This window comes from Cavia porcellus, unplaced genomic scaffold (assembly GCF_034190915.1).
Source record: "Cavia porcellus strain 051 isolate PalLab524CR breed Dunkin Hartley unplaced genomic scaffold, mCavPor4.1 scaffold_4, whole genome shotgun sequence".
Classification (NCBI taxonomy): Eukaryota; Metazoa; Chordata; class Mammalia; order Rodentia; family Caviidae; genus Cavia; species Cavia porcellus.
The window spans coordinates 78296775-78323583 of NW_026947487.1; the positions used below are offsets into that span (position 1 = coordinate 78296775).

General features: G+C 38.9%; 1 protein-coding gene across 2 annotated transcripts in view; it reads right to left on the bottom strand.

Moving 5' to 3' along the window:
* Positions 1-26809, bottom strand: part of Unc5c (unc-5 netrin receptor C) — a 355058-nt gene that overhangs the window by 70486 nt on the left and 257763 nt on the right. For both annotated transcript variants that reach the window (XM_063247291.1, XM_063247292.1), the window contains exon 5: positions 464-644. In XM_063247291.1, the coding sequence (XP_063103361.1) occupies positions 464-644 (181 nt within the window). The remainder of the gene's footprint in view (positions 1-463; positions 645-26809) is intronic.

Consider the following 26809-nt stretch of genomic DNA (forward strand, 5'->3'; position numbering starts at 1 on the left):
CCTGAGCCTCAGTGTTCTGCTTTTAAGAAAAAGAAAGATCAGAATGATCTTGTATATGCTATTTTTCAAGTAATATAACTAAAAAAAATCAAAGCACTAACAGTTTCTAAGCCTGGCCTTCCTTAGGTGGAGCAGAGATGCTGCTAAACCAAGGATGCCCAGGGTTCTGTTTACCGAACAGCACAAAACACGGAACATCAAAAAATGTTTTCCCTTCAAATTCTTGTTTCTTGAATTTTTCTAGGTAACCTATATGAATTTCAGGCAAAAAAAAAAATTTTTTTAAAAAGTGCAGTCTCTGGCACCAAAGGTCTCACTGACTCTATGCGACATGGGAAGCAGAGCCATGTGCTTTCCAAAGGGATCCCTAACTTGAAATCCTAAAATTAAATTGGCACAATACTGATACCAAGAAGAAAGGGCAATGTGATGTGAGCTAAACTGAGACCTCACGCCCACTCACCATAGACAATGACCGTGGCTGTTGTGCTTCTCCTCTTGGCAACAATGTTTTTGGCAACGCAGGTGTAATTTGCTGTATCAGAAAGACGGGCCTGCTTTATGATGAGGTTGTGGTCAATAGTAATATAAAAATTCCGATCTTCAACAGGATCAATTATGTCTTCATTTTTCAGCCATTCTACCTAAAAATGAACACGAAACATAGGTAAATTCCCGGTATGTTTCTCTCAATGGCTGCTTGCCTAATTTGTGTTATGAAATCTGTACAACATTATCCACGCTGGGAACTTCTGCAGAACAAGGAAAGTAACTTTCCGAGGTCATGTGAAGTATCACTCACCTGCCAAACATGCTGATTCTGTCTGCACTACATTATTCTCAAATGTCAATGAACCAATTGGGAAATGCAGTGTTGAAATTGTTTTCACTTTGCCCTGCAGGCAGGAATAGGGAATGTGCACTTCCAAGTTCGGAACACAATCAAAAATAATAGGCTAAGCATTTCAAACCGATCTCAAATCTTTTGCCATTTGATTTGTTTACTCTTGGCAACATACCTGCTGCCTTTCAGAAAAGGATAGAAGGATGATTTTAAAAACTCAAGAGGTATTTGAGACATCATATAGCTCTAATAAAACAACATTTGGATGATTATGATTTACATGTCATCTCACTACAACGTAAGGATTAAATTTCCCTTAAAATGCACAGGCTTTGAAATGAAGCAAAACGCCTATCTGCAGCTTTATCTAAGCCAAAATATTTGGGATAAAAATTTTCTACCAACCCTCAATATAATCCAAATAGTGTGTAAATCATACTCAAATCTCCTTTGTCTCCCTCAGTATACAGTCAGCTCTCTCTCTCCTTCTTTCCTTCTGCCTCTATCTGTTTTTCTCTGTCTTTCTTCTGTAACTTCAAATCTTTGCCTCTTGGTTTGCTTTGGGGACACAATTGTTCAAAACTTATGAATTATTGTTTTTTTATGCAAATATCAATTTAACAACAATATTATCTTTCCTAAATAAAAGGAGAGAAATACACCTCAACAAATGGTCCTTTTGGTAAGTAAACTTTTATACGAAGTTTTTCTTTCTTTCTTCTTATGTGCAGATTTTTTCCCATAAAGCAAAACAACCTTGATATTTACCACATTTAAACTTCCTTTTCCCATTAGAGTGGCTATGGATACAAGTAACCTTTAGTAGTAGGGAGTCAATATTTTTGCCATTTTCAAAATCTTACAGAGCTTCTCCAGCACTGCAAGAGGTCTAGAAATTAATCTCTAAATCTGTCATTGGGTTTGACACAGTATGGTTCAAAATTTTGTCTAATGCGCAGACTCTCAAATAATGCTCCTCTAATCCTTTGAAGAGAGGCCAATGTTTAAAGGTGTATGTATGTGGGGGAGGACCAACCACAATCCTAAAATACAGAAATGGATGGGGAGATAAATTAAAGCAACTGTTTATAATGATGTAAATTTCAAAATAAACATTCTTGATATTTGCACTCATGGCAGTGGGAAAGAGAATGGATTTTTAAAAGATACACTTTATTTTCAATCTCCAACTACACAGTCCCTTGACCTGAATTCTCCAAGTTTGGCCGTGAGGGTGGTAATATGACCTTGTGAAAGTGCACAGGGGAAGGAAGCAGAGGCACTGTCAGAAATCTCCTTGACGATAACTGAAATTTAACATTCACATTCTTCTTGTTGAATCTTTACTCAGTTAATCTAGGGTGCCATCCTAAAGTCAGCTTCACATGTACAGAAAGTACAACTGGGCTGCTGTCAGTTGGGGTTAGGTTCCTTCTACGGGGGGGGGGGTGCAGTGCTCAGCATGCTTGTCTCTCAGTATTCACACCTGCTATTCTGTGAAGCCAACCATCAGATTCCTGAGTTCTTTTACCCTACAAATATCAAACAGTTCACCGCACCCACTATAACTCTTCCTTTAAGCCACTGATAAGCGGTGCAGAAATATGCTTCTGTCTACTTGAGCTGGGACTTTGGTTGTAACTCTCCAGATCTCCCCTGGGGGGCCAGGCTGAAGCTGTGTCCTCCAGGCGTTGCCTGAATTACACTATGACTTGGCATCTCCCTTCTCTTCCTCTTGCTCCACCAACTTACAGGCTGTCTTGGAAACATTTTTTAAAAGACTATTGTAGCCAAAGCCTGGCTTATAATTTGCTTTTAGAAAATATTGTCTAAATCACCTCTGCTCAAAATGGTGTTTTCTTTGTAGCCAATACAGGTTTAACAACACTGATAAAATCCTCATCACAAATGACATAAAGAGCTTTCAAGGGATATTACCAACTACTTGTTTATTTGAAGAGTGTATTGCATCACACTAGACAAAAGCTTTGGAGACACAGGATCCTTATGTTGTCACATGCAATGGTACACTTTACCTAGATGACTCTCACCAGGGGTGGGGCAGCACTGTGACCTGAGCCTCCAAGAACCCACACAGTCACTGTAATGCTGTGAACATCCCAGCAGTGTGGGGGGCACTGTCCTGGTAACCCTAAACGGCTGCTTTAATCACAGCTCTGCTTTGATCTATTTTCTACTTTGGGTTGGCCTATGTGCCTTTGATTGAAGACACAAAGGATTCTAATGTGAGAAAATGGCTGAACATGAAGAGAGGAGATCCCCAGCCTCTGCCAAGACCTCTCAGTTCCTTGTTCTTGTACCCCACACTGGCCCTTCGCAGGAGGCCCCAACCTGGACCGTCTCCCCTCTGGGAAGCCTGGCTCAGGACTGCAGGCTACCCTCCCATCACACACTGGGCTCTGGCATCCTTGCTGCTGGGAATCCTGCAGAATCTTCCAGAACATCAACCTCTTTTTAGATTTTTTACTTCTCCTTTTCCTTATGTAAACTCACCTCTATTTAATGCCAATTTTTTTCTGAAATCTTTCTCAAGTGGCAGATGATCTATTTACTGGTGGACAGGTTAAGTGTTTTTTTTTTTTCCTTAATTTTTATTTTTATGAGTATGTTTATAGCATATAATGATTACATTCATCATGCAGAGCTGGCACATCTACATAACACAGCTCAATTCTTTTTATCTCCCCTTTCTCTTCCCTCCCACCTCACTTCCTCCATATCTTCCCATTTGCAAACACTTCCTGGTTTTCTACTATCTATCTTTTATTTTGTTCCTTATTTTTTACCCTCTCTACTCCAGACCATTCTCTCAACACCTCTGCTTTTAATCTCATGCCATCAGATTTCATGTCATTTCTACACTTTCTGTAGTTATCTGAAGGCTTACAGTCACTTCATGCAGTATAGTTTCTGACTATTTTCATAACCAAAAGATGACACAGTATTTCAGTCCCTCAGCTGCATGCCCTCCCTATCCCCAGAACAACCTACAGCTCTAGCTCATTAGCCTTTTCTTATTCAAGGGCAAGCCCCACAGATTTTCTCTCTACTAAGGTGACACATTCCAAGCCTGAGCTTTGCAACAGAACCACATGGAGAACATTAATAGTTTAGCAATCCTAACTTCAACCCAGAGGATCTAAATCCAACCCAAAGAAATTTCAATTGCAAGTTCTACAGTGGTACAGCATCAGTGCTTTTACTCTCTTCAGGGTTGTAATCTCCTGGGTTGTAATCTCCTGCTACCTTACTGTCTCTCAACATCACGGTCACTGTGGGAGTTGGATGCAGTAGAGACCCTTGGGCTCTGTCCCAGGAGACATACTGATAGGAAGTGTGTATACTTATGAGACTCCATAGGATTTATGAGCACAGTGAAGTTGACCAGCACACATTGAACTCTTGTCCTTACTATTAATTGCAACCTCTACTTAAACAGTTCAAATACCCGCTCCTTGACTATTTCCTATCTTTCCTGCTAAATTTTCCTGGAGTCCTAGTTCAACAATCCTTCACCAGAACCTGTAAGCCATTTTCTCACCTACTTCACTTCTCAGGCCCAGTCACAGAATCATACAAGCAACCCTTGCATCACCCCGACCCACTCAGTCTCTCTCCCAGGCATCTGCTTGGCCACTACTGTTTCTCTCTATGATCACCACCCCAGAAGCAAACATAGCTGGATTCAGCCATGTTGAATGGGTTTCTCCTAAGTTCATGACAACAGAACACAGGCAGTCTGTTAGCTCTGCCTAGAAGTCATGCTCTGTTTTCATCATCTCTTCACTCTCCCATTCATACTTGTGTTTTTCTGTAAATAGTACTTTCCTCTGTATCCTCACTGTTAGCTGATGACCAAGATTTCCATGTCACTGAGAAAACGAGAGATCTTTCAAAGCCCTTACTCCCCATCCACCCACCCAATCATGAATGATCTCTTTGGTCCCTGGGGTGGGACGTCTCTCTGCTCCTGTGTCACCTCTGATCTGTGCTCTAGCTCATTAGCCCTTTCTTATTCAAGGGCAAGTCCCACAGATTTTCTCTCTACTAAGTCATGTGTTCTGCCTTTGAAATTGAATTGTTTGCTTCCACAAGAATCAGGCAGCCTGTTATTCTTCACAACTTAAAGATGCTTCTCACCCATTTCTGTCTCTAGTCACCCAATAGTTCTCTGCTTGCCTTACAAGACTCCTTGGAATTGCTTTTTACCCTCACTGTTCTGAGTCTTGTGACTCTCATCTCACTGGGACCAATTCTAATCTGCATCTACTTCCACCTGCACCCCTTACTAATGCTGCTTTTAGTCACTGATTACTCATAAATATGTTGAGGGTAGCTTAGGGCTCTCCTGGACTCCTCAGCAGCATCCGACCCAGGTTCCTCTCAGCTTGGCTTGTTTTCTCTGAACACGGCACTTCCCAGGTTCTGACCTATCTCACTTGGCCCCTAGCACCTCCTCGGGCTAATGTGTACCTCTGTGGCTTGGGCCCTGGACCACTTCTGTGTTCTCTTTCTTATGTTCACTTCCTTGGTGAGTTAATTCAATCTTGCACAGTGACTCCTAAATTTATCTCCAGCCAAGATCCCAGCCTTGAATTCTAGACTCATATATCCAACCACATCCTTGTGGCCCCACTCAGTTGTCAAATAGCAAGCTCCCAGACAGGGTTTGCAAGCCTGCTCCTCATGCGGTCTCAGCAGCTTAGTTCAGGCCAACTCCATTCCTCCAGTTACTTAGACCAAAACCTCACCATAGTGTTCATCTCATTCTTCCTCTCTGCTTGCCCATTCACAGTTGAGCAGCACATTACCAAGCTGACCCACTTGATCTCTTCTTTCCCATGTACTTCTTGGTCTGAGTCATTTTTCTCCTGAATTGTTGCAAGAAGTTTGTGTCTCATGTTCTGCTTTTTCCAGTGGTCCTGACCCCAGTCTCAATATGAACAGTTCAGGTGGCCCATAAACCCCAGGTCAAGCCATGCTACACCACACCTCTACCTGTCCAATGGCTCGCACACTGTCCAGCTCACTCAGTGTCACAGCCAAAGTCTTCACAGTAACTGGGCCCTGGGATCCTGCACTGCCAAGACTCCAGGCAACTCTGAGCCCCCCACTTCATTCTCTCCATCTCTCTATCTGACTCCTCTGCCATCCTTATTTACATCAGGGCTATTTCTGCCTAAGGAGTTTTGAGCTTGCAAATGAGTCTGCATGGAATAACCTTCCTTGGTTTGCTTCCTCTCTGCCTTCTGGTCTTTGATACAGAGTCCCATTTGGAGTAAGCCATTTGCTTACCCATTACCCATTAGAAATGCAACCTCTCTGCCTGCCTCTACCCTAACCTATTACACTTTTCTTTCCTTTGTTTTCTCTTTAGAAAATCTCACCATCTCATTTACTCTATAGTTCACTGATTTTTTTTTAATTAGTTATTAGTCTTCTCCAGAATGTAAACTCCATAGACTTTTGGTCAGCTTTATTCTTTCCTTAACCACTGTTATATTCTCATGGCCTATAATTGGCTCATAGCAGGTATGCAGCATTTGGTAAATGCATGAACAAAACACAAGACATGTAGAGACATACACTCTCAGGCCTCTACAAGCTATAAGCTTAGACTGTCAAAGTTAATATCAAGTGTATTTACTGAGGATCATCTTAAACATTCCTTGGAATTAAGTTCCTTCTTTGGAATTAAGTTAACTGTGGGACTGTTCTTTTGGGAAGTAAGAAGACAAACATGCAACACCTTCAAGAGTCACTTGTTTTGTCTCTAAGAGACTCATGGGAGAAATCATGAAATAGAGCCTATATGAATATGCTGGCTGATACTCATGTTTCACTGCCATTTAAGTAGGAGTCTATTGTGTCTAGTCTGCTTTATACCAGTATATCTGCTGTAGTTGTGTTTGACTAATTCTTACGGACATTCATCTAGTAAACACAGAATCTAGGTAATCACAGCAGCATAACTTTAAGAATTTTAATGTTAAAGCAATAAAGAGTCCTACATCTTATGATTTCAATTCTATAAATTCTAAGCACCTACCATGTGCCTGGAATTGTGCCAGGTGCTAGATATGGAGCTTGCTGGATAAGAATAAAAACCTACAAGCACTGGATTGTAGTGTGGTGGAAAACCAGCAGGAAGATGGGATGGGATGGGATGGGATGGGATGGGATGGGATGGGATGGGATGGGATGGAGGTAACATGAACCTAAATTATGTAGGAAGTGGACATTTGAGGCAAAAATGCCTAAATGCATTTTTGATGATGCATTTAACTTATTGGGATACAAAAATGGACGTGGGAGTGGGGAGGACCTGGAGCACAGGGTTTGAAGCTACTCGAGAAGTCTGAGCACTAGATAACCCAAGACAAACTGCACAGAGAGTATGGTAGGGTAGTGAGGCCATCTTTCAGGAAGTTACCAAGTGGTCTGGTGGTCTGCTAACACATTTGGCCTTTGCCCACAGTTGCTGTAATCTTAGGGAGGGGTGAGAGGTGAAGACACATAATGACACACTGTGTTAAAAGCAGTTAGAGTGGATTAGAAGGACCCACTTGGGAAGCTAGACACTAGTCAACAGGCACTTGCCTTATTCTAGGTAAAAGATCATGAAGAGTGAATTAAAGAGAGATATGAAGACACAAATGGATTCAGGAAGCAGTCTGAAGGCACAAAGCCAAGGATTACAAGTTGATGGTTTGTAGGAAAGAGGAAGCCAGCTGCAGCTTCCAGCTCGGGATGTGTGCGTGGAACGGGTAGAGAGATGGAAGAAACGGATGTGCAGGTTGACATGGTAAGGGGTTCAGAGGGCCTGATTGTGCAGGGGACCCAAATAGCATAGCATGGGCTCAGCATGGCTAAGCTGCTCAAATTCCCATTATTTTCATCAACAGAGTGATTTTTTTCTCTTATGTTTTTGACATACTAAAAAAAAAACCTCAATGACCTCTGTGTTTCCTGGACCAATTTCACCTTAACATTAAGAACCAAACATGACTGCTGATAAAAAGGGTAGTGTAAAGGCAATGTGGGTAAAATGTTTTTATTAACATTTTAGCTTAGATGAAAATAAAAAAAAAGAATGGAACCTTAAGTAAATGTATGGAAGGGAAGACAGTATGTGAGAATAATTAATTGAAAGGATTAAATGATTCTCAAGTTAATATAAAGTCCTAACATACATTTCTAAAGTTCTTTTCAGGTGATGTCATTAGAACTGACACTACTAAAATCACACTCTTCCTTCCGGGTGATTATACAGTGAGCCTCCCAGCATACATAGCACATAAATTACATGAACACAGAATATTTTGTTGTGCTGTGTGTGTATGTGTGTGTGTGCACTGAACAGTGTTATGGCTTGTGTTTAGATATTCCCCCAAAGCCTCATGTGGTCACAGGAGTGCTTTTCAGAGGTGGCTGGATCTTGACTATGCCACGCTGGGATAAGTGAATGATGCAGGCATAAAGGGTATAGGATTACTACACAAGTCATTGGTTGGTTTGATGTAGTTCTGGGAGTGAGTAATGGGAAGGCCCCACTGGGTGTGTGCTACCCACTCCAAGGGCTTATAGCCTGGACAGAATATGAGGACAGGAAGAGAACTGCTGTCATGACTTGCTGCTTCTGTATTTGCTGCTTGCTGTTTTCTGCTTTGCTGCCTTCTATCTGCCATGAACTGTTTCTCCTCTGCGACGCCTGTCTGCCATGCCTCCCTGCCTTGCAGCCAGCCAAAATTTACCTCTACCAACTGTGAACTAAATAAGTCTTTCCTCTGTTCACTTTTGGTGTTGGGTCTTTTATCTCAGAAGAAATGTGAGACAAAAAGTAAGTAAGTAATTTAATTGCTGCCATGCTATTTATCTGTATGGTAATCTTGGTTAATGAGGAGTTGGTCCCTAATCAGGCCTCCAAATTCTGCTCGTGTCTTGGTCACACCACGCTTTTCTTTTGATTTTACACTGAGCCTGGTCTTCTCCCTATCCCTTCCACTCAACAAACTGATTTATACACGAGAAGTCGTTCTGTGTTAGGCGTTATTTTTAGCTATGTATAAAACATTCAGGAAGAGAGAAAAATAGGTTGAAGTTCAGAAAACAATAAAAGGCTTTGGCCGTAAACCATGACTTGTCACTGATGTGGTAATGCACAGCTCTGTTTCTTTCTGTGCTCGTGGTTTGGCAACTGCAACCACTGTAGTCATTTGGAGCACATTTCATGTAATTTACTCAAGTGTTTAAAGGCAAGGGACTTTATTAACAGATAATAAAAAGAGTTTCAAAGCAATGCAACGATGACCTGCTTGCGTGTTTGGTTATGCTTGCCATTGATTAATCCATTGTGTGCAATTGAGAATCCTACTTTAACAAGTATTTCCTGGAGTCCCTCTCAGGTGGTTGGCCTTGCCTGAATGGGTTCAGAAACCAAATTCTCATTCTAGGGTTATTTGTGCCTCTCTTTCGTGGGATTTTTAAAAATTATATTTCAGGGTTTTTATTTATAAAATAAGAATAAATCTAGTTCTCATTTTAGGAGAATTTTAGAGATAAAATGAGTTAATATGCAAAATAGTTTGTTCCTGGCATATAGGAAATATTCTAAACTTATTACTAGTATTAAATTAAGGATATACTAAAAGACATGAGAAAATCCAAGCAACTCTAATGAAATTTTATAATGAAAGGGAAATGGTGTTAATCTAAAAACTAAAGCAAAAATAACATCTGAATTCCTTTAGCTTTAATAGACATTATCCTCAACAAAGTCCACTCCACCCACCTTTGGATTATAGCTACACAATTGCACTAGAAGTGTAAAAATGAGTATTAAATTGGCCAGTTTGTAAGCTACCCAGATACACATTTCTATTTAAACTCCATGAATCCATAAATCTAAAGATGTCATCAGCATATATTTTCTTGGCAGAACAATATATAATTTTAATCAACTTGTATAATACTGTTTTCTAATTATTTTATGTTATAAGAAATCACCACTATATCAATGTTTTGAAAGTAAAAGTTCAAGAAATTTTTGATCAAAGATATTTTATCAAAAATAATCTGAACTACTCCCTATTGTCTTTGGTAATAAATCAAGTACACTAGGCAATTTATATATTGCTATTATTTTTACTTCAGCTAAACCATACATACTCTACAGTTCTCACTTTTCCTTTCTGAGTTTTACAGCTGTTTTCTCCTGGCACTTGAAGTTGGTTCTCATCGATTGCTCTCTAATGACATCAGTCTCCACCCCAATCCACCCATGGTGCACATCTCAAGAGCTTTAACATGTCTATCCAGGAGATGGGGGTTTCCTTCTGGCCATCTCCACTCTCTCCACCGTGTATAACTATCCCTGAGCTCTGTTCTCTACTCTCTCCTCCCCACATACAGGATTCTGGGCCAGCTGTGCTGGTCTAACAGGAGAGAAAAGGAAGGAATTATGGGACACACCTTGTGGTCATAGAACAAGTATCATTTTTCCAGGACAGGCTGAGAAGGGAATGTGATAGGGGGAAGGATAGGGTACCCAGTAGTTCTTAGGGGGAACCACAGGAACTATGATCTAGATTAAGGGAATGGAAGGCTTCCAAATCCTGAAACTGAGAGGGTAGAAGAGGAGGTGAGAGGAATGGAAAGGTGGGGGAGGGGAGGCACTTACATTGAGCACTCAAGGCACCCAGTTGGATACTTTGTGAAGGACAGCTCTCTGAAGGAGGTATTTACATGGCCATTTTTTCAGATGAGATGAAGTTCACAGAGGTTTCCAAAGGTGTGCAGGTTTGACTCCAGGAGTCCTAAGCCTTAGACTCCTTTTTGCATATCGAGCACAAAATTAGGAGGAAGCAACTACTGTGCTCTGGGTGTGACAGCCAGCTCCAGATCAGGAGATAGTGGCTTGCAGAAGCAGGACACCAAGACACATCTTAGCCATGCCAGGACTTGGATGGAGGGGAGCTGCTGGCTGTTACTCCCAGGGAAGCAGTTGGAAAGCTTCTTTACTTTCTAAAATTACTCCTAAAATTTTGCACAATGTTTTGAGATGTCTTTAACAATAAGTAGCTTTTAATTCCACCTTTTCTCTTCACTCACAAATGATCTGGAGAAATGATATCACTTAAACCATAAAAAATGGCATACAGACCGGGGATATAGCTCAGGGTACAGCACCTGTCTGGCAAGCATAAAGTTGTGAGTTCAGTCCTTGGTACTCTCCCCCTGCAAAAAATGGTATATAAATAACCAAGGAGCTCTTCTTGGTTTAGGTAAAGACAGATTTTCAGGTAGGAGGATGAGACACTGGATTCAAGTGAGATTTGAAATAAGGATTTTAAATCTAGGTTTCAAGTAGCAGTATGTCAAAGATTCTAAGGGATGTATTAGCAAAAATATTTGAAAGGGAATCCATATTTATATCTTGAACTTTTAAAGATGAATTTCTCTAAGCATTTTCCCTCTGTACTTCCAAAGAATAGCATCTACACTGAAATCTTATCTTCATACATTGCCTAAGAGCATAAAGACTTCCAGGGAATCAGACAAGTGAATGATTGGGAGGAGTGGGGTAGTAGTTGAGAAAATAATGTGACTGTAATAACTAGGTGACAAATTCTTTTGCAAATCAGCTGTTTCATAATCTTCTATTTTCATTAAAATTGAAGGAGGGTCTAATATGCCAGGTCACTGAACATAAATTTTGATGATAGATCCTAAGTAATTGTTGGTATATATCTCAGAAATTACATAAAGAGTTGAAGGATAACTGTGAGTCCGTATATTCTGACTTACCTATAAGAGTCTCAGTATTTGAATTATAAGTGGAAGAAATAAAAGTGATTTTTAACCTGTCTCATTTCATCAGTAAGTGACATTCAAACATGAGTAGATGAACTAATTGGTGCAAGATGATAATTCCAGTTCTATAAAAAGATGTATTTTAGACAATATAAATTTCATTTTTATGCTAAATAATTACCTATTATAATTAGTAGTATACTTCGGTTTTTGAGGCAAATCAAATACTAATCATAATCAATACACTAACAACCCTCCAAAAATTTAACACTTAAATTCTTATGATCATAAAAAATAAAATCTATATGACTATTTCTATTACAGAAATATGGTATGACACTCAATAAAAAAAACGTATGCCTAAAATGTACTATGATAAAAATATATGGGAGAAGTGATGTAGGAGTACAAATTAAAACAGAAAATAGAACACTGTAAAATTCCAAACTATCCAATAAATTTTTCTCTCATTTGTTAACAGTGTTGGGTAAAAAAAATCATTATATTTGAATACTTTTAGATAACTTCAGTCGTCTAACACTTTGTAAAAGATGTCACAGATTTGTCACCTATCCAGACACATATTTTCCTGGTATGTATCTAATTTTGTGATTAACATTTCTAGATACCAACTTAAAAATGTACATGAGTCTATGTACTTTTTAAGTCTTCTTGGGCTATTGAACGAAAAAACCAGACCAGTGCATAAGAGGAAGGTGGCTCTGTTACCAAGCAGGGAATTCAACCAGGGGAGAACAAGCAAGACAGAAATGGGAAGCCTACAGAATGGGGTGACACGAGGAGGAGGAGGAGGAGGAGGAGGAGACTGGAGAATGGGACTCTACTTGTTTCTCCTGGATGACTGTGCAGCTGTTTATATTGCTACAGTTTTATAGGTCAATGAGGCCTGGTCCAAAGTATAAAGGTCCTGATGTGCTGTTCTCTGATCCTGTGATCTTAAACTAGTCACTTGGCATTAAACTTTATTTTTCTATTTCTGAACAGTATTCATCATACTTGCCTTATAAGCATCTTGGGAGGTAGGAAAAATATCCTGTATATGAAAGTCCTTTTGATGATTGCTCTGCAATTTTAAACCAGTGTGATGTTTATTTTTCCACAGAATAAATAATACATTCTAAGCCTGCTTATAAATTAAGATTTAAGTGTAATAGAGGAATGATAGAGATATCTAGCAAAAATGAAAGATATTTAAAAATATTTTCAGTGAGTATATTTTTTCACCTAGTATCATTCTATTAAAATCTTCCCTAAAGAATAATCTATTTATATATGTGGAGATGCTATAATTCATCTGTATTAAATCTAACTGGACATTTTGTAGTCAGGTGATGATCTCTCTGGCAGGGCAGTGAGCAACAACAGGACAGAGCAATCTTCACATTGTGAGGCCTTGTTCAGTATCAAATCACAACGGAAGGCCCACCTTCAGGGGTTGCCTTCAGGATTTAATGAGATATGAAACAGAAAGCACTGAGAATTGGAGAGTCAATGTTTCACTGCCTCTTCCCTAGTAGGAGCCTGAACTCAAACAAAGCCATATCAACATAAACGTATTTTAAATGCTGATGATTCAGTACCCATTGTTGTCTTTATGAAGAAGTAGATATCTTTAAAATCATAATACCAATCAGGAACAAATAAATTCCTGGGAGAAATCTGGCTTTCAAATTACTGCTGCAAAGACAATGTAGGTGGTAGCAAAGAATCCTCATTTCAGGAAGCTGTCCAGGGAAAGAGAGTTTCCCCTATTCACAGCCACAATTCCTCCTGCTGTGTGCATGAGAAGGGTATGGTCTCTCCAGCCTCCCTACCTGAGGACTGGATTCCAGAGTTTACAGAAGGACAGTCAGGTGTTTAGAGAGCCTGCCAATAGTTAGGTCTTTTGACATTTTTGGTCTGGCACAGGGTTCTTAAATTACTACCATGATTTTATTAATGAGAAAGGGTGATTCTTGATTAGATTATGAACTTCAGCACTGAAACATATTGACTCTACATTGTGTGCTCCTGGACAAGGTATATAAAATTGCTGTTCATACTTGTGTGTGATGTTATTTAAGAAACAACTGTTTTATGGCACCTAGATGCATGGTTTTACAGTTTCACTGTTGCTGCTATTTTATGAAAGTCAGAACTATCGACTGTGTGAGTACTGTCAGGGAAAGAGAAGCTTTGCAGCAAAGCAAGGAGATCATTTTTCACTGGCTCTGGGTACTCCAGCGTTCAACAACCCTCATATTTCAAAAGCTCTTTATTACTTCTCCCCTAATACTTTATTCTCCAGCTTAACTTTGATTTTTATTTATATCACCAGCAAAGATGGAGTAAAATGTATTAACATTTTCAATGGATTACCAATTTTTACTTCATTGTGAAATATGGGACATATTATAATCCTCAATTTAATCTTGATTTTTCATACGTATTTTCTCATCTTGGCTCACTTGGTTCCATCTTTCTCATTAATGTCATAGAGCTAAGCTTCCTAAAACAGATTCCAGAACTTCCAACTCTACTCTCACATGTAATAGTACACAAAATGGAGACTGATTTATATACATTATTTCCAGTAATTTTTCATGATTTTACAAAATGTAATTGTACCCATGTTTTACTTTTAAAAAACAAACAAAAACAGAATTATTTTGGGTGAGCTGGTAACATTTTTTAAAAAGTCAACAACTATGGCCTCCTCTTCTGTTCTTTATCCTTTCCACAGCCTGAGTCACAGGAATATGTCCCAGAATAATTCATGTATTTGGGCCTGATACCAGTATTAGCAAACCACTTCCAAATAGATTACATATTTGCTTGGAATCATTTTGTAAAGGAATTAGTGTCACAAAAAGAAAAAGAATTTGTAATCTGACATTCTAGTCATATTTTGAACAACTGCTTCTAACAATCAAGACAATGTATTCAAAACCACCTGAAAGACAATATAACAGCAAATGACAACGTTGAAACTTTAGATGCTAAAAATTCTCAGCTGGATAACAGATTCAAATGCTCTATCATTAAGACATGCTCTGACTATCTTCAGGTAGATTAATGGCTGATTTTGTAAGTCTCTCATCATACTTTTAGAATCAACACACAGGTTGAGGCATTGCTTATATCAGGAAATAGTTTGGTTATACTCTACTCTCCCTAAAACCCAGCCATTTAAATACACACTGCAAAGCCAATAACAACAGCAATAGAAGTAAAATCAATCTTTAATTAATCAGAAAGCTCTGAAGCTCAAATACAGTAATAATTCGGTTCACAAATGCTTCTGTTTGCAAACAAAAGCGTTTGGCAAAATTCTGCTTCTGTTACAAACTCTGCATCAGGTGACAAATATGACATTAGCCATTTCCTCTCACCAATACAAACACAATCTTCTTCCCCCAAACCTAAAACCAATTAGGTTCGTAAACCAAGGTATCACAGTACATGGAAATACATAAATAGAAATTATAACAAATTATCATCTCATGGTGGTTCATATATGTTTACGATAACTTTAGTATAACCACAGACTAAATTTTGTGGTTTCTTTCAGTGTGACCATGTCTATCCATAAAGCTGAATTCCTTTTGAGAGTTTTAAATACTTCTGCTTAAGAATGTTTAACTTTTAGTTCCAGTAAATAAAACTTGTTCTATACCTCCATTTTACCAACAGAGCACTGTAAATTTTTTGTTGTTAAAAAGGAATAAAAGCCCACTTAAACTCTTCTGGTGGTTCTTCATGGATAGTTCATTTTTGGTCAGGACCACACTAACAATGAGAAGAACCCAGTCCTCCTAAAGCTATTGGCACCCCTTGCCTTTCTGATACATAGATTTGATAAGCCTGTGTCTACTTAAGGAATGGCTAATCATATATGTCAATAATAAAGAGCAAAGCACCCTGCAGTTTTCTTTTCCTACCATGGTCTCCTGTGAAAGACAGATGTGTAGTGTCTAATTATTCACTGATTGGTATCGGGAGAAACATTAACATAATTGGCACATTTGTCCTAATTAGCCAAGGGAAACTGCCACATGCTGCCCAAGATGAAATGTGAGTCCTGCAACATTAGCTAGAAAAATCTGCACTGATCAGAGAGGTTACTCTGTTCATCCAAACTGAGACCATGGAGTCCCAGCACTGGGGTAGAAATGACAGGGCTGAGTGGTGGAGCGTGTGCACACCTATGAGAACTAGGATTCAGCCGAGGGTCGCTGTATGCAGGTACATTAATCAAACAAATGGAAGAAGCAATTATGGGGCAATTATCAAATGCACACTCAGCCAGGCTAAGTCTCTCTTAGGAGCATTAGCTAGCCTCTGAGAGTCTGCCAAGTTTACTGACTGCTATAGAAGTGACAGGTTTGAAGGTTTTGTATATTTGTTTGTTTTAACTTTGCTTTTTAGAGCAGTATTTTCTTTTCCTTTTCTTTCTTTCTTTCTTTCTTTTTTTTTTTTTTTTTTTTTTTCTTTTGCGATGGGGTCTCACTATGTTACTCAGGCTGAGTTTGAACTCAAGATCCTCCTGTGTCAGCCTCCTAAACAGTTGTGATTCCAAGATTACCATACCTAGCCAGATCAGCACTTTAAAACATTTGCTAAATTTTAGAATCATTTGGGTTACTGGGCATCAAGATGTACATCTGTAAGCTCAGCTGGTGGGAGGCTGTAGGAGGATCATTGTTTGAGACCACAGTGGGCAATATAGTAAGACCTTATATCAAAATAAAAAATTCAAAAGATTAGGGATATGGCTTTGGGTTCATGCTCCAGTACTTTAAAAAAAAAAAAAAGATCATCAATCAGGTTGCGTGCCTCACCCTATGGTACATGTGCATCAGTATTTCCTAGCCATTCGTAGGCAATTCCAATATGCCTCTAAGTGTGAGGCTCAGTAGTGTGGACTGGTTCTAATGAGCTTGCTGAAATGTAGATTCTGATGAAGTGGTTGGGCACCATGGCTGAGATTCTTTCCAAAAAGCTCCCAGGTCATGCAAACGTGGAAAATCTTTGCACCAGAACTTGAAGATCAAGGCCTAAACAATTCTGAAGATCTCTACAGCTACTAAGCCTTCAGAATACTCTCACAGGTAAAGTTTGGCTCCAACTATTCCTGAGCCTGAATTTCAGTATTATTTTCTTCTCTGCTTTTTACATTGGCAATAGGTATCTGAATGTCTTTCATAGGTGTTTCAAATAACCAAGGAAGCCTTCACAGGTGGAGAACTGGGCTGGATGTCCTTTCTCATCAAGAATGGAATGCTACTTTGCCTATGCAGTGATTTGCTTGTCAAGTCTGGCAAAAAAATAAATATTCAATCACTTCTGTGTTAACAATCACACAACATACTTTGCATATTTCAGTAGGTTTGTGAAAGTATAGGTATTTTTAATGCTTTAAAAATGTTGGTGTTCGAGCAGATTGAAATTATATTTTTGAACAATTGTGAAAAGCAAGCCAAAGAACAACACAAAAAGCAAGTGGAAACAGTAGTGACATTTTGCTCATTTGTTGTAACTTCTGCAAAAGAAAGGAATTTGCCAAGAAAGAGAATTTGTTTTCTTGCTGGAGAAAGACTCCTTTAATTGCACATATGTCTGGCTCATTGCTTTTGAGAGCTGAGCATACAGAGACCATATTGTAGAGTCATACTTGTCTTGAGACTGCAAAACTTCTAAGTCAGCCCATAAAGAAAAACATCCATCCATGTAGATGGATGAATAAATAGCAACATAACTGAATAAATAAATAAAGTTTAAAAGGCCAAAAGTCTAAAGCAGGATAACTAGAGACAACAGGTGATCAAAAAATACAGTCAGTGTTTAAATTTTAAAAATATATTACACAAAAGACATTGTCGACCCTTCTCAAAATAGTCCCCCAAGCTTTGAACATGTTTATCCTATCCCTCTTGCCAGTTTATGAAGCAATTTTGGAAGTCCCTTTTCATGAGAGTCTTTATGGTTGTAGCCATCATTTGCAAGGAAAAGATTTTCCACAGAACACATAATTTACAGGACTATTTTACAATATTCACCCAAGGAGTCAAATGCAAAACAGTGCAGGAGATCTGCCCATACATGAGAGATTCAAAGAATCCAACTGAGGTCCTGGATCTCACAGCAATGCCCTGCACAAGTTTAGCTGAAGACTTAGAGCCCATAGCAATGTCCATGAGTTCAACTGGAGGCCTAGATCCAATGACAATGTCTCATGCAGGTCGGTTCCAATGATCTGCACTGAAAAGGCCCAAAGTTAGCGGCAGAAGCTAGAAAGTCTGCGCCAGTGGAAAGAAGGATCTATGCCACCAGGCTGAGGGATCTGCACTGGACCAGGAAATGATGCTCAAGAGCTCCCCAAACAGAACTGTAGCCATCTTCAGTGACAATGAGGACCAAGCTCCTCTCACAATGGAAACAGCTGAGTTCATATCAGGAAAACTAGAATGACAAGCTTCTCCAGGAGAATCAACAGCACACCATCTTCCCCTCTAGTTCTTTAAAGCTCTTAGCAAGAACCCTCAGATGGGCCTTCCACACCCAGCACCCATACAGATTGAGTTCAGCAGGGTGTTACAAGTTGACCATCAGTTAATCCACCGCAGTGGTACGAACATAATTCTAGTAAATGTTGCTGTGTACTATCCAATGAAACAGTAGACTCATAAAAGCATCATGGTGTGTCCTCATTACCTCATTTATCAGATCTGGCACCATATGACATCAGGCCCTTCCTCAAAGGCAAAATAACCAGAACAGGTTAATGTTCTGAGTTGATTCAGGAAATCAAGGCAGCCATTACAGCATTACCAAAGACATTCATGAAAGAGTTCTCACAAAACTATTCTAGAAAGCGGCAAGAAGTATGGGATAAATGCGTTCTCTTGAGGGAGAATATGATGAGGGGGATAAATGATAATGTGTCATTTACTCTAATAAATTTTTAAAAATTCAAACATTCACCATATTTTTCATACCTCCTACAATACCTTTCAAGGGTATAGTACAGAGATGTCCTTAGCAGGCTACCTTGTCCAGGGCAAAAGGACAAATTCATGGCCAATCCTTGATTCTTAAACAGTTTTCAGTGTTCGTTTGCATTTTAGAATAAGTATTTCTTAGCCTTTTTTCTTATTTACCAATAAAAAGTGTTCAGGAATATAATCACTAAATTTGCTATGTTTACAAAATGCAAGCTTTTTGCTGTCAACAATAGCCATCCTTTACCCATAATGAGTTTTCCTTAAGCATTATCTGTAAGCACACAGAACCACTGAAAGAAATTCCACACTAAGAGAACATGCCAAAGAAACGTGATAAATGGTTTCCAAGAAATAAGTGTCCTTGAAATATGAGACCCTCCCATCCTGTGAGTAAGGGCATTGCCTAGCCTCTGCCTGCTGTCGCCACAGTACCACTGAGAAAGAGATAATACTTGACAACAGTTGAGAACTACTGGCCAGCAGTGTCAGGTCATCTCAGAAAAGCTCATGCCAGTGAGTCTGTGATATTTTAGCATGACAGAATTCACTTTCTCTTGAACGACTTCATGCATCAAAATCAGGCTGAATTACATCATTCAGAGTCTTTAATTCTCATGGAAACCAGAGAACGTCAAGCACTTCATCACTTTTCCATATTTCTTCTATTTTCACCCTTGGAGAGACAACCATTTCCTCTTTCTTGGGTCATAGCAAGATTCCCTTTTAAATGGTGGCCCTGTTTCCATTCTCATACTTCTAAAGTCTGTTTTCCTTGCAACAGTCAGAATGATCTTGTAAAGATAGACAGGCAGTCAGAGAGACAGATAAAAATAAACGAGGTCATGACAATTCCTCACTTAAGCTCTTCAGTGCCTTTTCACACACTTAGAGGTGACTCCACATCCCTGAGCTCCTGCCCCTCCACTGAACACCTTCGTGGGCTGCCCTTGCTCTCTGGGTCCCAGACATAGGGGCCTCGAAAGTCCTGTCACTGTAGCAGCTCCTCCTGGGGTTGAGTCTTGTTGCTTCCTAGAGGGTTCTGACCTACATCTTTTCAGAACAGGTTTCTTGATCTCAGCTCAAACAGCATCTCTTCACATAGTTTTTTTCTTGAACTCTAAAGCAACTCCCAACTGCCAACAACCACCACACTCTCTCATGACATTGTTTCCCTTAACTTTGTTACCAGAAAATTTCTTCTTTTTAAATTTGTACTCCTTGTTTCCCACCGCTAGGGACATTGGCAGACTTGTATCTTCTGCAATCACAAGAGTATGTAGAAATACAGTGAGTCCACAAGAAATATTATTCAAGGAAATGATAAAAAAGTAAAAGCTGTATTTTGTTCTATATCTTGAGTGAACCACTACACATGTGTGAAACCAGGCCCCAAATCTGTAAGTCAGACAAGGCCTACTGTTTTTAAAAGTTGATGTTGATGTTGTTAATTTTATTATTACCTTTCCCTTACTGGATTACGAGTTTATGGTGAACTCAGTCTCAGAGACAGAATTGAAGTGTAAGGGGGTACCATAATAAAGCAGTGGTGGTAGAAAATGTTATTTTTCAAAGACTGAGAACTGCTAGGAGAAAACCTAATCCTATCTGTGAAAACGGTTTTCAAGGCTGACAAGCATAACATCATCAGGACACCTGCTTGTTGCTACCTGCCTTCCAGGAGAAATCTCCGACAGATCTTTCTGGGCCTCAAATGCAATGTCTCCCTTTGAACAGTATTCAGACTTCTCTCTCTGAAGCTCTTTTGCCTGCAAAGAATCGCAAGCCTGCTTTGGGAGACAATGCCCTGCACGGAATTCATCACAGGGAGTTCCAACATGAGGGAAAGCAGCAGAACACACACAGCTCTTGGGATGCGAAGTGTCTGTGGTCACATTAGTTACCAATCAGGAGAGCCCCCAATGGTGCCAGTGGCCTTTTGCCTTGATGGTATCAGTTTTCAAAAATATGCTCCCTGTTTATCTCAACTAAACAGCACAAATAATCTATTCTTTTGCATTTCACCCCATATTTTCCCATTTGCTGATTAGAGAAGCAAATGCTGATAAATAAGACAACTGTTTTAAGTACAACTGGGTCAGTAAGTTGAATATTGTGCCTTGTTCGTCCAATTAAACTCCTATGAGAAATAGCTCCATTATAATTAGGGAAGCAATTATCCTCCTGTTAAAGGTGAAACATCACAGGTTTCAGTGAAGAATTCAGTTTTGCTCCTTTTCCTGCACCAGCAAATCTTGTACCCATCAAAATTCTGATCCCAGGGCTCTCCAAAAGGGATCATTTGATGAAATAAAGCAGTTGAGAGTGTGTTGCTGGCTCACCATGTAATAGTAACATTTCTGAGGCACAAACTAGAATGAGCAAAGCGGGATTAATTTCATAGAGTGCAGTTATTATGCCACTGGGGCAACAGTGCCTGTTCCACGGGCGTGTTAGTTTTCTCACTTCTTCAGGAAAATGGGAGGGAGTTTTGCCTGTTGAAAGGGAGACAAGTGCCTCACCAGAAATGGAAGAAAAGAATTATATTTCTGTCTTGATCCTAGCAAAAGCATTATAAAAATACTACGCAGTATCATGTGCAAGTTTTTCTGGGATTAGTCTTTCTCTTTTTTAACCAAGTCTAAATTCAAATTTTAATAGGATTATCATTAACCTCCCCTAGAGCCCTTGAACTGAAGTACCTTCCAATGGCCTTTTATTCCTGGTCCCAGAGGGCTGAAATCCTGCACTTAGGATTCAGCTTGGTGCACCCTCCACTCCATAATCAGTTTGTTCAACAGCGTTATATTTTCAGTAATGAAAATCATCCTTTGTCTAGAAAGTTCTATTTATTAAAACACAGTCTATCACATTCAGTTGGAGCACTTCTTTTACTTTGGTCAACTATACTTAGACAACCTACGCTAAGTGATCTATGAACTGCTGATGTTAAAAACAAAATCCAAACAAAAAAGTCATCATATATCAGGTGAGCAGAATACACAGATAAACTTCAACACAAATTGCAACTATGTAAAACTGTGGTATATGGGGACTACCCTTTAGCCAGTCTAACTCACCCACACAGTCATTAAATAGCATGATATCATTTCAAATGTGTTGTTAAATGACTAAGCAGCCCCACACCCTGGCTGGATTCTGGGGCTACACAGTGATTGTGAGATGAAAGAGATCATATCTAATACCACACAAAGGCTCTCAGGATTCCGTTCCCATGTGAAGTAAGCTATGCAGTTCCTAAATATTTTAATAACATCCCAAGGGGAAAGAAAAGGAGGTACAGGACTAGAGGAGAAAGCAGCCAAGTCTAGAACTCAGAAACTCTTGTGCTTTGTCCCTCCTGTTTGTACAACACGGTTTCTCTTAACCTATGACTATCTGGTTTCTCAGTCAAAATCAACATACATGAAGAGATGGAGTATGGGAAATCTTGGGCTGCCCTTTTCTCTGAAACTTTATTATTTTCTCTCCTTGGACTCTGAAAAGGTAATCCACCAACAATAACCTCTGCCTAAATTTCTTCTTTGGGAGAAGACATGAGGGGTTGTTATCACAATGAGTCAATGCACGAAAGTAACTTGAACTACCAGAGTGAAGGCAAGAGTTTTCTGACGTTCCAGAGATTTATCCTTGGGGTATTACACGGAGTTACAAAAATCCACTCATAGTTTTCTACTGTAAATTTGTACTTTACTATAACAGTAGATGGCTGTGAATCTCAGTAGCTGCATCTGGGGGATACAGGAAGCAATCTTTTGTGTTTACCCAGTTGGTATGAGAAACAGCAAGGTATGTTCACACATGCAAAAGTGTAAGAACAGAAACTTTTACCCACACAATGCTTCATGAAATAGGTTTTGTGTATGTTTCACTGGGCAATGGGGGGTGGTGGTAAAAGAAACCCATTCCATCCTTCTGTTATATAAACATATCAAGTACCATACTGGGATGTGGGTGTGGCTCACAGCAGCTGCACCTAGAGAAACCAGGAGCAAAATTCCATACAAGGGCACATGAATAACCAGATTCAAAATTTTGGAGGAGGTTGGGTGAATCATCAGGTGACTCATGCATGAATGATTATGATGATGATGATGGTGATGATGACGATGACAACTTTGATGTTGGCCAAATGAGCCAAAGTTCCTATGACAGTGAAATGGAGCAAGAATCATATCTGTATACAGATACAGACACAGGATATAATGATTTCTCTGATTCAGATGACACAGAAAACACCAATGTGACTATATATTTGACAGTCAAAATGGTACAAAATAGCCACACAACCAAATGAAATGATCCAACATTATAACTTGGTCTAAAAATATAGTGAGAGTCTTGGCAGTGTGAAACCTATTGGACAGAATGCAAGCCCTGCCATTCATTGTTGGCAACTGTTTGTAACAAGTGAAATGCTACAAGATGTTGTGGGACACACAAATGAAGAGATACAAGTAGAACACGCTGTATACACCTAGAGTCCTACTTGAAAATGTGTTCATTATGACAGCTCATGAGCTGAACGGAAAGCATTCATAGGTCTGCTGTACTTAGCATGAGTATGATAAATGTGGGCTTGGCACTGAACAGATTTGGTTTCCTTCAAAGTTCTTTGATGTTAGCCAGGTGTGGCGGTGTGTGCCTGTAATTCCAGCACAGGAGAGGCTGAGATAGGAGAATCACCATCAGTTTGAGGCCAGCCTGGGTTACACAGTGAGTTCAAGGCCAGCCTAAACTATGAGCAAGACCCTGTCTCAAACAAAAACAAAAATGTCTGAGAGCTGATGACAAAATCACCTGCCAAGGAAAAAAGAGAGATAAAACAAAAAGAACTGATAACCTAGCTGAAATCTGTTCACTGTTTCATAGATTTGTGGCTGTCAAGGAATTTACACAGCATCTGAATACATGAATGTTGATGAACATATTGTAGCATTTTGTGGTTGCTGTAGCTTTAGGAAGTATATTTCAAAAAGCCTTCAAAATATGATATAAAAATATACATCCTGGTAAATGGAAAGACATATAATTTCAATCTAGAAATTTATCCTCAGCCACCAGGTCTTTATTTGTATAGTAATAAACTGAAAGACTGTGAACAGAATATGACACTCGACAATTGGTTTACCAGTTTCTGATTGATGCTACATTTGCTAACAGAGCACAAGTTGACCAGCATAGGAACTGCATGTAAGAACAAAGAAAATTCTCAATGAAATGTTATAATTTCAAAACAGAAACTGTACAGTGTAATCTTTGGATTTCAAAAAGATTGAACATTGGCCTCATAGATGGCAAAGAAAAACAAACTGGCACTGCTGCTGTCAACATTGCACCATGATGGAAACATTGACAGAATATTATAGCTTGTGTCTAGATGTCTCCCAAAGTTTCATGCAGTCATAGCTAGGGCTTTTTTCAGAGGTGGCTGGATCTAGAGTATATAATGTTGGGATTGATTCACAGTGCAATGCTAGGCTCAAGAGCAGTAAGATTAAGGATGTGAGTGGTACCCACCCTAAGTAGTCTGGATATGACAAAAGAGGCAGAAAGACACAGTTAAATTCCCTTGTTGCTCAACTACTCTTTGTCCACCATGAGTTTGGACCCAACTGATTACGGACTTAAATGTGAGCTAAAAATAAACCTTTTCTTCCTTATCTTTGGGGGTCAAATATTTAGTCTCAGTAATGAGAAAAGCATGTAAGATGTAGGAAACCTTGACAAAATGGAAGCCTGAGATGCTAACTTTCTACAACAAAAAGAAAGGCAGAGTAGATTTTGCTTGAGTTATGCAGCAAATATGAGGTCACTAGAAATACAAAGCACTGGTCAACGGTTGTGTTTTCCTCGATCCTACATATGTGTGGCATAAACAGTTTGATAGTTTACAAAGAAAATAAAAAGTGCAAAATTGCATGGATAAAATTTTTAGAGGATTTGGACTGGAACTCATATCATATCATTCACAACAGAGAAAGAACAAGATGTTTCTTCCTAGGGAACTACACACACACACACACACACACACACACACACACATGCATGCACACACACAAACTGTGGCACATATTGGTGAGCTCACAGGTAAACAAGCAGTTGGTTATCCATAACATCTGCATGCTCCACGCACGAGTGTCACTTATACTGATAGCACATATATTTTGTTTTCCTGTTTTTATTTTATTTATTTATTTTTGATACTGAGGCTCAAACTCACAACCTCATGCTTGCCAGGTATGTGCTTATGCCGCTGAACAAATCCCTGGCCCTTCTGTTCTTTTTAGTAAGGCATAGTTGAAATCTTTTTGATTTTCTTTATTGTTGCAGTAAGTCTTTGTGATGTTGCACCTGCCTGTCCACCTGTCAGGAATTTCTTTGGTAGCTTTTTGTTTGTACTTGAATTGTGGTTCACATAGGTTTTTATTTCTTTTCTTTTCTTTTTCTTTTTTATTTTCTGTACCGGGGATTGAACTCATGACCTTACACTTGCCAGGCAAGCACTTATGCCGCTGAGGTAAATCCCCAGCAGGTTTTTATTTTTGATGTCATCTATTTTTTGGTCTTGTAAGCAAGTAAATAGCTGTTACAAAGGTACTGATGTCTAGTCTAAGCACTCATTACATATTTGCCATTGTATTTTATTGATATCTTATTTTCTGGCTAAGGGTACGTTACAAAATATAGTAGGAAGCCCCTGACCAAACAGGAAGAGAAGAGAGGTGATAAGACTACCACACAGGAAAGGAAAGCTAAACACCTGTTGTCAGTGCAAGCAAGACATGTATGGGTTACACGTAGTTGTTATGTGTGAAGACTGTCTCGGGTGTGACAACTGAGGAAAGATTATTTTTGTTGTAGAGTTCTATTGGCATTTTCATAGTAGTTAATACAGGAATTTATTTCTTATATGTTTTAGGTTTTAGAAGGAAGTACACGGCAGATGTGAAAGTGCTAACGTCTATTCTAAACACACAATACATATTAAGAATTTAATATCTTATTTTATGGATATTTTATGTTCGTGTTAACTACACAGATAATAAGAACCTCCTGACAAAACAGCAAAACCAGAGAGATGTCAAGTATGCCCTACAAAAAGCCAAGACACGTGCTGTCAGAGGAAGTGATACATGTAAACAGAACGCGCTGTTGTCATGTGTGAAGACTGCCTTGGGCATGCAACTGAAGTAAACACTATTTCTGTTGTAGAGTTGTATTTGTATTTTCATTGTAACCCATATAGGAATTTATTTCTGTTGTTATTTTTTAGACTTTTCACACCAATAAAACAGTTGCTGTTAAAAATTTTGATGCTTTTTTATAAACTCAATATTTAAAATTTAATACATTACTTTTTTGAAATTTCTTCCCATTTAAACTCATTGTTTAACATAATAAAATTCCTAAATTTGAAATTAATAATTCATCAACAGAAATATTTTGAAGAATAAAAGCATCATACACCCAGCATAATGCTCTTTTAACACAAATTAGCACATGCCCCTAACACGACATCCCGTGACGTCAGAGTAAAGGTAGATCCTGTTTGAAAGCTCCCAATATTCTCTTCCTTTGCAGTCTTTATGGACTTCCCCAAAGCAAATGTGTGAAGGTTACAGGAGGACCTCTTGGTGGCTCCTAGAACAGAAGTTTCTCCTCCACATATCTCACAGTGCTGAATGGGGACAACATACTCAGGAACTATTTTCTAATTCAAGAGGTTGAATTAGGTCCTCTGTGCATTACTAAGTGATAATATAATAATAGTACTAATCATGGCCAATGTTCCTTGATTATTTAGATATGTTCTCAATGATTTGCATAGATCATCTCATTTAAACTTCATAAGCATATTGGGCATAGATACTATTACTAATCTCTCTTTTATAATTGAGGAAACTTAAGTTCAAAAAATTTAGGCACTTTACCCAAAGCCAAACAGCTAAAATGAGCCTGCTTAAATTTAAATCAGGAATTCCTAAAGAAAATTATGTTAACATTCTACTTGAGAGAGGAGAGAATGCCAAAATATGGAAAAATTAAATGTTATACTACAACCATGTCTATGTGTTTATTTGCACCAATGTGTGATTATTCTGAGATT